Source organism: Amia ocellicauda, chromosome 15 (genome assembly GCF_036373705.1).
Source record: "Amia ocellicauda isolate fAmiCal2 chromosome 15, fAmiCal2.hap1, whole genome shotgun sequence".
NCBI lineage: Eukaryota > Metazoa > Chordata > Actinopteri > Amiiformes > Amiidae > Amia > Amia ocellicauda.
In genome coordinates, this window is record NC_089864.1 from 20,132,025 (window position 1) to 20,146,335 (window position 14,311).

Consider the following 14,311-nt stretch of genomic DNA (forward strand, 5'->3'; position numbering starts at 1 on the left):
TAACTAAAAACTATACTGTGCTGTCCACAGCCCAAAGCTCCGGTTTCTACACAAAGACTCGTAAAACTAGTTGCTTTTAATATATTCATTTAATACATATATGTATTAACAGTAGGCTAGTCGCTGTGTTGGTTTGTCTTTCAGGTCTTTTTCTTCTACAGCGCAAGAGCTGGCACCGGCAGTACATCTGAGGCCTGGCTGACTGAGCTTAAGAGATCTCGCCCACATGAGGGGGTCCCCCACTGGCTTGTACTCCCCCACACACGCAGGGTCACAGCCGCATCCCGGACACTGCCACGTCTCTGGGCTCCTCATCCTCATCATCGGCTTCCCCTCCTCATTGCCAACGAAGGGGCGCAAGCTCTGCTGATAGGGTGTGCTATGCTGCTCTCCTGGCACTCAATGCCAGGGTGGACCAGATCTGCGAGCTCTTGAGTGCTCAGGCGGCTCAGGTGAACCCTCCCCCCCCCACCCCATAGCTCCACTGCCTGTGCACGCTGCACCGCTCGCTCCCCTGCCTCCTCTATCTCTACAGCTGAGGACACAACCCTGCACGTACGGGACGCCAGGCAGAGTTCTGGGTGGTCATTGAATGAGCCCTGGAATTCCTTCAAATCCCCTGGCCCAATGACCCTCCCCCCCTGCCCCACGCTCCATGTTTGAAAGGAGACAGTGGTCGCAGCGGCCTGCCCGGTCCCTCCCGCTACTGCCACACCTCTTGGCAGAGCTCCAATCCTTCTGGAACCCCCTGGCGTCGCCCCCCTCCCAGGCTCGGGCAGGCAATGCCTTCGCCAGGACACAAGGCGTGAGAGTGGCATGTTTCTCAGACTTCCCACAGGTGAACTCCACCATTGCGACGTTATTCTCCCTGTCCTCCGTCTGTGGAGCCCTGGGACCTGTCCTGTCCCAACAGGCAGAGCTGTGTAACTGAGTCCCAGCTCGGGACGGCCTACGAGGCCAATGCTCAAGCGGCTCGCCTCTGTAACAGTGAAAGCCTGCTGGTCTTCTACGTGGCCCAGCTGACAGAGGCTTTGGACGTGGACACTGTGACACCAGAGGCCCCATTGCTATTGGGGAGATGGTGGCAGCTGACCTGTTGGTCACTGTGATGTGCTATAGTGCGCGGGCCAAGGGTCGCTCCCTGGCAGCCATGGCGGTGGCATGCTGCCAGCTGTGGCTTTCGCAGACAAGGGGAGTGCCGGATGCAGATAGGACCCATCTGATGGATGCACTCATATTCCATGGCTTTACATTCGGCCCTTCAGTGGAGGAGATGCTGACATGCACCCTCTTCAGGAGTGAGAGCAGTTCTGGCCCTGCAGGCAGGCCGCAGGAGTGAGAAGGCAAGCTCTCAGGTAGCAGCCTGCCTGAGCATGCATCTCCTCCACTGAAGGGCCGAACGTAAAGCCGTAGAATATGGGCGCATCCATCAGATGGGTCCTATCTGCATCCGGCACTGCCCTCGTCTGTGAATGCCACAGCTGGCCGCGTGCCGCCGCCATTGCTATGAGGGAGTGACCGTTGGCCCGCGCACGTTGGCGGATCACAGTGACCAACAGGTCAGCTGCCGCCATCTCCCCGATAGCAATGGGGCCTCTGGCGTCGCAGCATCCGCATCCAAACCCTCTGTCAGCTGGGCCACGTAGAGGGCCAGTAGGCTTTCGCTGTTACGGAGGCAAGCCACTTGAGTATTGGCCTTGTAGGCTGTCCCGAGCAAGGACTCAGTAACCCGGCTCTGCCTGTTGGGACAGGACAGGTCCCAGGGCTCCACAGACGGGGGACAGGGAGACTAACGCCACAATGTTGGAGTTCACCTGTGGGAAGTCTGAGAAACATGCCACTCTCACGCCTTGTGTCCTGGCGAAGGCATTGCCTGCCCGAGCCTGGGAGGGGGGCGACGCCAGGGGGTTCCAGGAAGACTGGAGCTCTGCCAAGAGGTGTGGCAGTAGCAGGAGGGCCCGGGCAGGCCGCTACAACCGCTGTCCCCTTTCAAAAATGGAGCGCGGGGCGGGGGGGAGGGTCATTGGGCCAGGGGATTTGAAGGAACTCCAGGGCTTGTTGAATGACCACCCAGAACTCTGCCTGGTGTCCCTTACGTGCAGGGTTGTGTCCTCAGCTGTAGAGATAGAGGAGGCAGGGGAGCGTACTCCATCCTCAGGTCTCCAGCTCAGAGTCCGTGTGCGGACTGAGTGAGAGCTGGTCCTCCTTGTATATCCCCTGCTGACTGCCCGTCTGGATACGGGGCAGAGAGGATCTCCTCTGACTCCAGCGGTGCAGCGTGCGCAGGCAGTGGTGCTATGGGGTGGGGGGGAGGGGTCACCTGAGCCGCCTGAGCACTCAAGAGCTTGCAGATCTGGTCCACCCTGGCATTGAGCGCCAGGAGAGCAGCATAGCGCGCCCTATCAGCAGAGCTTGCGCCCTTGCGTCGGCAATGAGGCGGTCTTCCTCCACACTCCAGGCCTGGAGCGCTCCACGGTAAACAGCCAAGGGTGTGCAACTCGAAAAACTACCTTGGGTTGAAATCTATCCACTATTATACTGTGCTGAATATGCATGTACATGTATATTTAACACATTTAGCTGATTAATATATTCAACATGAATCATACAATTTTACATCAAGTGGCTACATATGTACAGTGTTAACCTATAAGAAAATACAGTTTTGCAGTTATTCAAATTAATTTGTAATATACATCATGACACTTAAATACACCGATCAGCCATAACATTATGACCACCTGCCTAATATTGTGTAGGTCCCAAAACAGTCCTGACCCATTGAGGCATGGACTCCACTAGACCTCTGAAGGTGTGCTGTGGTATCTGGCACCAAGACGTTAGCAGCAGATCCTTTAAGTCCTGTAAGTTGCGAGGTGGGGCCTCTATGGATCGGACTTGTTTGTCCAGCACATCCCACAGATGCTCGATTGAATTGAGATCTGAGGAATTTGGAGGCCAAGTCAACACCTTGAACTCATGATTCATCAGACCAGGCCACCTTCTTCCATTGCTCCGTGGTCCAGTTCTGATGCTCATGTGCCCATTGTAGGCACTTTCGGCAGTGGACAGGGGTCAGCATGGGCACCCTGACTGGTCTGCGGTTACGCAGCCCCATACGCAACAAACTGTGATGCACTGTGTGTTCTGACACCTTTCTATCAGAACCAGCATTCACTTTTTCAGCAATTTGAGCCACAGTAGCTCATCTGTTGGATCGGACTACACAGGCCAGCCTTAGCTCCCCACGTGCATCAGTGAGCCTTGGCCGCCCATGACCCTGTCGCCGGTTCACCGCTTTTCCTTCCTTGGACTACTTTTGATAGGTACTGACCACTGCAGACCGGGATCACCCCACAAGAGCTGCAGTTTTGGAGATGCTCTGACCCAGTCGTCTAGCCATCACAATTTGGCCCTTGTCAAAGTCGCTCAGATCCTTACGCTTGACCATTTTTCCTGCTTCTAACACATCAACTTTGAGGACAAAATGTTCACTTGCTTCCTAATATATCCCGCCCACTGACCGGTGCTATGATAACGAGATTATCAGTGTTATTCACTTCACCTGTCAGTGGTCATAATGTTATGGCTGATCGGTGTATATTTTCCCTGTGTATCTGTGTCCTTATTAGCAGCACTACTTCTAGTGTAGCTGGCTACTGTTTCAACTTGTACAATACTCAAGTACTCAGTACTGCAAAGATGTACGAGAGTACATGAAAACCAAAAAAAATACTTGACTTCATCCTTACAGCAGTGAGTTTGTGAATACCCCAGGTCGTTAAATAAAAAAGTATACATGGGTACATTACCCCAGGTACTGGTACTGTACGATTACTCCAGCTCAGTGAATAAAGCATTTCTGTCAGTCCTGTCTCTGAAAGTAAAACTAGACTCTACTAGATCTGAAATTGTTTGCACTAATATCATCATAATATCACTGACATATAAGCTACAGTATACAGGACAGGAATGACAGAAACGCTTTATTGAAAGACTTGGGCAGCTCATACAGGACACGTTCTTGAGGTAATGAACTCACGTTAAATATACATTTACATTTATGTTGAATATATTAATCAGCTCAATTTATTAAATATATATGTACATGCATACATGGTTATATTGCTTTAAAAATTGAATTAAGTACAGTATACTAGTGTTATACAGGCTCTAGCCTTTACTTCTCGCCTCCTTCAAAACTAATTCCCGCCTTTGCACTTTCACACCTGCAAGGTAGTTGAAGGCGGCTCCTCGGAGGCAGTAAAGCACGATTGGTTGAAAGCGGATTCCTCTTCTTTGCAATTTGATTGGATAGATTCAACGACTGCCCAAGGAGGTTTTTGCGCACACCTCGGAGGCTCAGGCAGGCGGCCGTTTACTGTGGAGGGGGCTGGAGCATGACTTCTCCATCTTCGCTGGGTGCCACACACACAAGCTGACCCGAGCAGAGCGTTCACGTGTCAGTGACAATCAGCGCGAGTACAGTGAGATCGCTTACAGATCTTCGCCCTTGGGCAGTGCTTCTGATATGTTAATTACATATTACAAAAGCACATACTATTAAATTGGTACCTTTGCTGCAAAAATGCTTTCCAGCTGAGCCTGCAAAATAAAAATCATATACTAATGTTACAATAAGGTTAACTGGAAGCATGTATATATCTATGTATGTAAATTATTGATTGATTGCAAAGCTGATCTGTCCTCCGAGTAAATAAAAAATCATACTCAATCTATTTTATTTAAAGTTAATTCCATCCATGATTTGTTTTTATTTTTCCTGTATGGACTACAATAAGCAATTGAAGATTTCAGAATGTGTGTCAAAGTATAATCGCCCACGCTGGACCCAACTACCTGTTGTGCGTTTTTTTTGTGTGGTCCACTGTATGCAATTGCAGATTTTCTTTACCCTGAGTTGCTGGTTGCTTCGTGTCACGGACTTCAATGCATCCGAGTGTTTTGTTTCCTCCACCTGCCATCTCGCGGCTTCGTCTTCCTCATAGGCCGCATGCACTGATTTCAGCTCTCTCAACTGCCTCTCCAAGTCTTTCTTCTCGTTTTCCAAATCAGACATCTAGAAAGAGGTAATTCAAATAATTTTGCTTTTAAAAAACACAGCTGGCAAGATCTGATCAGTTGTGTGTGGAGAAAATGAATCTCAGCCAAGCAAGACAACTGACGTTCAACAAGAAACACAAGGTTACATCCCCCGCATTATTAGCAACATACCGCCGAACATCATGGCCATACTTTGCTTCATTTCTAGAGGCTTTAAACACATTCTTGAGTGAAAAGTTTATCCAGTTCTCCCATAATATACTTTTTTTCATGACTTTAAAGCAATAAATGATCCATGGGATATCATGTTTCCAGTGTCTTTAAATCATGCACCGTATTATTGTATTGCTTCAAGGAAATGCCCGCTGTCACACGTTATTTCAAACCCAAATTCCAACATTACCTTTGTCTTCATGTTGGATTTGCTCAGCTCGGCTTGGAGGGCCTTCCTCATGCCATAGGCAATACTGCTCTCGTACAGCGTCTGATAGGCGGCGATGGTCATCATGATCTCATTGCGTACCCTCAGAAGCAGGAGCCCGCGCTCGGCACAGCTGATGGTGTTCTGTCTGATGAGTTCATCTGGGCGGAAACGAGAAGCGGAGGACCAGCTTCATATGGCTGTTCTTATTTGGCAAACCGGGACTACACATCTTGGTATAGCACTGAAGAATAATTATCTTTTTAGCTACTGACATGCCCTCTGGAGAGAAGCTGCCCGTCAACCCTTATTCCCCACGTGAACTCCCTTTCACAACGATTGTGAGCTCCATGCATGTCGCCATAACAGGGGAGAGTAACTGTGACAAGTTCTCTCAATCTTTTTCTTGTTCAAGTGCATACATGATAAATGCTTTGAGCTACGGCTCTCCTCTGTCCTTCCACGCTTACCGAAGCACTGCGAGTATAGATCCCTGCGTATGGGGCAGATCCCCGTCTTGCGGCCCTGTTTCATCTCCAGCTTCCGGTCCAGCTGCTCCTGAAGGTGCACCACGTCCATCCGAGTGGAGGGTATGGTGGAAACCTGCTGCACCCACAGCTTGTTGTCCTCTATCCATAGCCTGCAGTTACAGAGAAGAATTATGTAGTTGCAGGCTGTGCTCCGATTGGTCGGTCAGTCAGCCAATCAGACAGCTTGAGAGAAACCTACAGCCCTATTTATTTTATTTTTAAACTCATCTTTATTTTTTTAACCCATCTTCCACCCCTCCTGCAAAATATGTCTCTTGCTACCATGAAATTATTGTATTATTATGATTATTATTATGATTATTATTATGATTATTATTATTATTATTATTATTATTATTATTATTATTATTATTATAGACACATGGAATTGTCTGTTGGAAGTAGTAGGTAACTAATTTTAATTTTGTCTGGGAGTCTCTATTTTCTTTATAAATGGCATTTATTTGCTATATAGCAATTTTAAAACTTGTCCAATCTGGCACAAAGAAATACATGTACACATAGCAGCATGAATTGCTTTCCTTTAAAAATTCAAGGAGGGTTTACAAAATCTGAATTGTAACTAATGATACCATTCTTAAACTTTAGTTAATGCCCTGACCCTATTATTATATCCATATTACCTGGGAGGCAGGATAGCGTGGAGAAGCTGTTTTGTCTGCTCCTCGTTGGCATCATCTGCAGCTGTCTTGGGAGGTTGTGGAGGTGGTGGCATGGTCCACGGCATTTGCTGGGGTCTCAGTTTTAAAGGCTGGTCCTGCAATGGAAAGAAAAATATTTGTTTCACTTTTATGCATTATTTTAATGGAATATCATATGACAAGTTATACAAACATTATTCATAATAATACTGGATGAGCCTTTTTGTAATTTATTGACTTGGATAAATGTGCAGCTTTGGTATTGGTAGCTATACATTATTGAAATGTTGTGTGTATGTGGCTTTTAAACCTCCACTTGTATTTATTATTGGTAATATTTCATACTACTACCATCTTAAAAAAAAGAAAGATGAATTGGCTGTCAATTTTTGAATGTTCTTTATTTTAAATAAAATGATGTAGTTGACATCAGTGTTATTTTCTGCCCAGGACATGTCCTAAATATCGCCTGTTTAACATCGCACTTTGGAAATCAAGGCTTCAAGTTGGTATGGTTGGCATTAGATTAAAAGCTCAAGGGAACTCATAAATGGACGCATCTGCTCGAGCTTTCTTCTGACTTGGTGCATGGAGATGCTTTCCATTGGGGGGATTGGGAACTTGGTCACACAATCTGTCACCGCCTATTTCTAGCCAGCATTCAGATATACAATTAGAATTTATTTTTTTAAATGAAGGTTAAATAAGGGGTCATCATAATGCCATGAAATAAAATTATCATTTTAAACAAATCAACAAAGAGAACAGTTAAACAACCTCAATGTGCCTACAAGGGGCTTGCAAAGTATATGTTATTGCGATTAAGTAGTAAAAATAATAATAATAAAAATCATAGGCTAAGAACAAACCAATTAAATTGTACACCATTAAACTCAGCTCTCAATTACTTAATTGCACCTTAATTGAAGTAACACTGCTTGGGTTTTACTTTTAAACGTGTGTAATGAAAGAGTTTGTTCTTTAGTAAGTTTTTTATAGAGTTCTATACTTAAAACCCCTACTGTTAAAAAATATTAAAAGGCTCTGATTTAGGAAATTATTAGTTCAAGTAAGGGTTCAATTGAGAGCTGGGTTGGAACAAAAAACAGCAGGGTAGGGGTCCTCCAGGACCAGAGATGGGGACCCCTCCTGTATACTACATCAGTGTCTAATAAAAAAAAAAAAAGCATGCACATTTTAAAACGTAGTTAAAATTACTTACACACGCACGCACAGACACAAATGTGTTTTTAACATGTTTTAAGACGTTCTAATTTATGGATGTGAGTAACCAATGCATCCCATTGTTCTATATATATTTCACATGTGAGATAAATTTGATGTCACCAGTTCCTTCACCGTTGTTAGCTACCTTTGATGACTTATCCGGTCTCTTGGTCACCAGGACCGGGTTGTCATAGTTCAGCAGAGAGTCGGCCCGGGGGGGCATGGTTGCACAAGTGTGTTTTAAATGGTGCGCTTTTTGCGCGTCGGGTGGGTGTACATAGGGCCCGACAATTTGACTGTTGAAGGTTAACCTGTCATTCCTGTCAGCATATTCCAGCCTACTGCGCCCTGTCAGATGCGCAGCAGGAAGAACGCTTCGCGCTGTGACGTAAGACAACAATGGAAGTTACACGGCGAATGCAGTGATGTCACAAATGGAGTACATACAGTGAATATCAACAACGTACAACTTCGTTATCATATTAGTATGTATTATTTGGCTTTTTATTAGTAGTACGTTAGTTTAGTAAAAATCAATGTCTTGTGTTCATAAAACAATTAAAAGACAACTATTTATAGTTGAACACATTACTATAAAAACTTCCTGTATCAATAGGAAAGTACCCATGAGTAGTCCCAGTATGTGATTGTACTACATTTCACATTAAAGGAATGTACAGATATATAATATTAATAATTGAATTAATGTATTAATAATTCGTATTTAAAATGTAAAACTAGCAAACAGTATAACATCTATGGAATATTATGTATTTATGTATATAGAAAGAATAATAATAATAATAATAATAATAATAATAATAATAATAATAATAATAATAATAATATTATTATTATTATTATTATTATTATTATTATTTATTTATTTATTAGCAGACTTACAAAATATAAGCACAACAGTTATATAACAGTTGTCATTGTTGTCAGTAGTAGTATTGGGAGTAATATAGGTAATTAGATCAAACAAGTTTAATTTCACATTTAATTTGTTATTACAGTGAGGGAAAAAAGTATTTGATCCCCTGCTGATTTTGTACGTTTGCCCACTGACAAAGAAATTATCAGTCTATAATTTTAATGGTAGGTGTATTTTAACAGTGAGAGACAGAATAACAACAAAAAAATCCAGAAAAACGCATTTCAAAAAAGTTATAAATTGATTTCCTAATCTCAGCTCGTTACCTGTATAAAAGACACCTGTCCACAGAAGCAATCAATCAATCAGATTCCAAACTCTCCACCATGGCCAAGACCAAAGAGCTGTCCAAGGATGTCAGGGACAAGATTGTAGACCTACACAAGGCTGGAATGGGCCACAAGACCATCGCCAAGCAGCTTGGTGAGAAAGTGACAACAGCTGGTGCAAATGGAAGAAACACAAAATAACTGTCAGTCTCCCTCGGTCTGGGGCTCCATGCAAGATCTCACCTCGTGGAGTTTCAATGAGCATAAGAACGGTGAGGAATCAGCCCAGAACTACACGGGAGGATCTTGTTAATGATCTCAAGGCAGCTGGGACCATAGTCACCAAGAAAACAATTGGTAACACACTACACCGTGAAGGACTGAAATCCTGCAGCGCCCGCAAGGTCCCCCTGCTCAAGAAAGAACATGTACAGGCCCGTCTGAAGTTTGCCAATGAACATCTGAATGATTCAGAGGAGAACTGGGTGAAAGTGTTGTGGTCAGATGAGACCAAAATCGAGCTCTTTGGCATCAACTCAACTCGCCGTGTTTGGAGGAGGAGGAATGACCCCAAGAACACCATCCCCACCGTCAAACATGGAGGTGGAAACATTATACTTTGGGGGTGTTTTTCTGCTAAGGGGACAGGACAACTGCACCGCATCAAAGGGACGATGGACGGGGCCATGTACCGTCAAATCTTGGGTGAGAACCTCCTTCCCTCAGCCAGGGCATTGAAAATGGGTCGTGGATGGGTATTCCAGCATGACAATGACCCAAAACACACAGCCAAGGCAACAAAGGAGTGGCTCAAGAAGAAGCACATTAAGGTCCTGGAGTGGCCTAGCAAGTCTCCAGACCTTAATCCCATAGAAAATCTGTGGAGGGAGCTGAAGGTTCGAGTTGCCAAACGTCAGCCTCGAAACCTTAATGACTTGGAGAGGATCTGCAAAGAGGAGTGGGACAAAATCCCTCCTGAGATGTGTGCAAACCTGGTGGCCAACTACAAGAAACGTCTGACCTCTGTGATTGCCAACAAGGGTTTTGCCACCAAGTACTAAGTCAAAGGGGTCAAATACTTATTTCCCTCATTAACATGCAAATCAATGTATAACTTTTTTGAAATGCGTTTTTCAGGATTTTTTTGTTGTTATTCTGTCTCTCACTGTTAAAATACACCTACCATTAAAATTATAGACTGATCATTTCTTTGTCAGTGGGCAAACATACAAAATCAGCAGGGGATCAAATACTTTTTTCCCCCACTGTATATAATAAGTAATTATATATATATATATATATATATATATATATATATATATATATATATACACTCACCTAAAGGATTATTAGGAACACCTGTTCAATTTCTCATTAATGCAATTATCTAACCAACCAATCACATGGCAGTTGCTTCAATGCATTTAGGGGTGTGGTCCTGGTCAAGACAATCTCCTGAACTCCAAACTGAATGTCTGAATGGGAAAGAAAGGTGATTTAAGCAATTTTGAGCGTGGCATGGTTGTTGGTGCCAGACGGGCCGGTCTGAGTATTTCACAATCTGCTCAGTTACTGGGATTTTCACGCACAATCATTTCTAGGGTTTACAAAGAATGGTGTGAAAAGGGAAAAACATCCAGTATGCGGCAGTCCTGTGGGCGAAAATGCCTTGTTGATGCTAGAGGTCAGAGGAGAATGGGCCGACTGATTCAAGCTGATAGAAGAGCAACTTTGACTGAAATAACCACTCGTTACAACCGAGGTATGCAGCAAAGCATTTGTGAAGCCACAACACGTACAACCTTGAGGCGGATGGGCTACAACAGCAGAAGACCCCACCGGGTACCACTCATCTCCACTACAAATAGGAAAAAGAGGCTACAATTTGCACAAGCTCACCAAAATTGGACAGTTGAAGACTGGAAAAACGTTGCCTGGTCTGATGAGTCTCGATTTCTGTTGAGACATTCAGATGGTAGAGTCAGAATTTGGCGTAAACAGAATGAGAACATGGATCCATCATGCCTTGTTACCACTGTGCAGGCTGGTGGTGGTGGTGTAATGGTGTGGGGGATGTTTTCTTGGCACACTTTAGGCCCCTTAGTGCCAATTGGGCATCGTTTAAATGCCACGGCCTACCTGAGCATTGTTTCTGACCATGTCCATCCCTTTATGACCACCATGTACCCATCCTCTGATGGCTACTTCCAACAGGATAATGCACCATGTCACAAAGGTCATATGTATATGTATATATATACACTCACCTAAAGGATTATTAGGAACACCATACTAATACTGTGTTTGACCCCCTTTCGCTTTCAGAACTGCCTTAATTATACGTGGCATTGATTCAACAAGGTGCTGAAAGTATTCTTTAGAAATGTTGGCCCATATTGATAGGATAGCATCTTGCAGTTGATGGAGATTTGTGGGATGCACATCCAGGGCACGAAGCTCCCGTTCCACCACATCCCAAAGATGCTCTATTGGGTTGAGATCTGGTGACTGTGGGGGCCTGTTTAGTACAGTGAACTCATTGTCATGTTCAAGAAACCAATTTGAAATGATTCGACCTTTGTGACATGGTGCATTATCCTGCTGGAAGTAGCCATCAGAGGATGGGTACATGGTGGTCATAAAGGGATGGACATGGTCAGAAACAATGCTCAGGTAGGTCGTGGCATTTAAACGATGCCCAATTGGCACTAAGGGGCCTAAAGTGTGCCAAGAAAACATCCCCCACACCATTACACCACCACCACCAGCCTGCACAGTGGTAACAAGGCATGATGGATCCATGTTCTCATTCCGTTTACGCCAAATTCTGACTCTACCATCTGAATGTCTCAACAGAAATCGAGACTCATCAGACCAGGCAACATTTTTCCAGTCTTCAACTGTCCAATTTTGGTGAGCTTGTGCAAATTGTAGCCTCTTTTTCCTATTTGTAGTGGAGATGAGTGGTACCCGGTGGGGTCTTCTGCTGTTGTAGCCCATCCGCCTCAAGGTTGTACGTGTTGTGGCTTCACAAATGCTTTGCTGCATGCCTCGGTTGTAACGAGTGGTTATTTCAGTCAAAGTTGCTCTTCTATCAGCTTGAATCAGTCGGCCCATTCTCCTCTGACCTCTAGCATCAACAAGGCATTTTCGCCCACAGGATTGCCGCATACTGGATGTTTTTCCCTTTTCACACCATTCTTTGTAAACCCTAGAAATGGTTGTGCGTGAAAATCCCAGTAACTGAGCAGATTGTGAAATACTCAGACCGGCCCGTCTGGCACCAACAACCATGCCACGCTCAAAATTGCTTAAATCACCTTTCTTTCCCATTCAGACATTCAGTTTGGAGTTCAGGAGATTGTCTTGACCAGGACCACACCCCTAAATGCATTGAAGCAACTGCCATGTGATTGGTTGGTTAGATAATTGCATTAATGAGAAATTGAACAGGTGTTCCTAATAATCCTTTAGGTGAGTGTATATATATATATATATATATTATTAGTTTACTCTCCTCAGTTGCACTTTTGTTTGACTACTCAGCAGGTTTCAACACACTCATTGCAGTCACTGGACATGCCTGGCTATCTTTGTTCCTTTTTGATTATTCCTTAATGTTTCTGTGTGACTCTCCACTTTGTCAAATTTATTCCAGTATTCATCAAGCATTCACTATATGAACATCCATTTCAAGCCATTTGGCCAATCTTATTCATTTAATTTCCAGTAGTTAATCCATCCTAGAACTCCATGCAGCCAACTTTCGAGGTAGCTACGAAGTCAGCTTCAACTAAATGGCCGAGTAGTTTCTCATATCCATAAATTACCATTCATTGTGTAAAAAATACAAAATTAATCATTTCCTAAACATTTATGTGAGTGGGGAAATGTGCAACCATGGCATATTCAATTCTTTACTCATTTTCATCCTTTTATTATGAGGTGTCTTTTCAAGGCAATTCACATATTTAGAACCCATGGTGCATACTAAAGAAAATGCAAAGAATAAGGGATCATTACTATTTTTTAAACAGCTTCTGCTCTCGTTGTTAGTCTACTTGACTGTTTATGTCAACAGGCACATAAAGATAAATCTGACAGGTTATTAATGATAGCTACAAATAGTTGGCAAACAAAGTCTGGGAAGGCAGCAACAGTTAAGTTGTTTTTGGGTTCCATTAAAAATTGATACATTTTTCAGAAAGTGTTCTGCTTTGTCCTCAAAGCAATGAGCCCTGTAATAGCAGAGACTGCTGGACTGTGGAAAGTGGTATCGTGGGGCAGAGCAGTGATTATATAGAGATGCAGATGGCATTCATTGTGAATGCAAAGGATACACTGTGCATTATGTCACTATGAATATTTATTAATCAATCAGTGTCATTACATTTTCATTTTATCTGAATATATACATTTCTGTTGGTCTGTTGGAACAAGCAGAAAGAAAAATATATTTGATCTATTATGTTCTGAAATTCTCTCTGCAGATATACCTTGATCTATCTGTCTATACAGTGCCTTGCGAAAGTATTCACCCCCCTTGGTATTTTCCCTATTTTATTACATTTCAACCTGTAATTTAAATGGATTTTGATTTTGATTTCTTGTAATGGACATACACAAAATAGTTCAAATTTGTGAAGTGAAATGAAAAAAATTACTTGTTTTTAAAAAATCTAAAAAATAAAAAAGGGAAAAGTGGTGCGTGCATATGTATTCACCCCCTTTGCTATGAAGCCCCTGGTGCAACCAATTACCTTCAGAAGTCACATAATTAGTTAAATAAAGTCCACTAGTGTGCAATCTAAGTGTCACATGATCTGTCACACGATCTCAGTATATATACACCTGTTCTGAAAGGCCCCAGAATCTGCAACACCACTGAGCAAGGGGCACCACCAAGCAAGCGGCACCATGAAGAGCAAGGAGCTCTCCAAACAGGTCAGGGACAAAGTTGTGGAGAAGTACAGATCAGGGCTGGGTAGTTAAAAAATATCTGAAACTTTGAACATCCTATGGACCACCATTAAATGCTTTATTAAAAAATTGAAAGAATATGGCACCACAACAATCCTGCCAAGAGAGTATGGCAAGCCAAATGATCATTTAGAGATATCTCTAAATGCATTTAAAGATATCTTCAAATATTTAAAGATATCTCTAAATAATTTAAAGATATATAAATGATTTAGAGATAT

At 43.4% G+C, this 14,311-nt stretch overlaps 1 protein-coding gene across 1 annotated transcript; it reads right to left on the reverse strand.

Moving 5' to 3' along the window:
• Positions 1 to 4,084: 4,084 nt before the first annotated feature.
• On the reverse strand, positions 4,085 to 8,256 carry LOC136771407 (axonemal dynein light intermediate polypeptide 1). Its single transcript, XM_066723704.1, has 6 exons — positions 8,050 to 8,256; positions 6,660 to 6,793; positions 5,956 to 6,125; positions 5,468 to 5,646; positions 4,916 to 5,080; positions 4,085 to 4,605 (listed from the first exon to the last, which is right to left on the reverse strand). Exons 1-6 carry the CDS (start codon positions 8,125 to 8,127, stop codon positions 4,564 to 4,566), a joined length of 768 nt encoding a protein of 255 aa, XP_066579801.1. The 5' UTR covers positions 8,128 to 8,256; the 3' UTR covers positions 4,085 to 4,563.
• Positions 8,257 to 14,311: the final 6,055 nt, after the last annotated feature.

What these genes read in the sequence shown, in the direction of transcription:
- LOC136771407 (XM_066723704.1), bottom strand. Translation starts at nt 8,127, where the DNA reads ATGCCCCCCCGGGCCGACTCTCTGCTGAACTATGACAACCCGGTCCTG. An exon ending in GACCGGATAAGTCATCAAAG is followed by an intron (nt 6,794 to 8,049) that starts GTAGCTAACAAC and finishes TTTCCATTGCAG; the next exon opens with GACCAGCCTTTAAAACTGAG. An exon ending in TCTATACTCGCAGTGCTTCG is followed by an intron (nt 5,647 to 5,955) that starts GTAAGCGTGGAA and finishes GTTTCCGCCCAG; the next exon opens with ATGAACTCATCAGACAGAAC.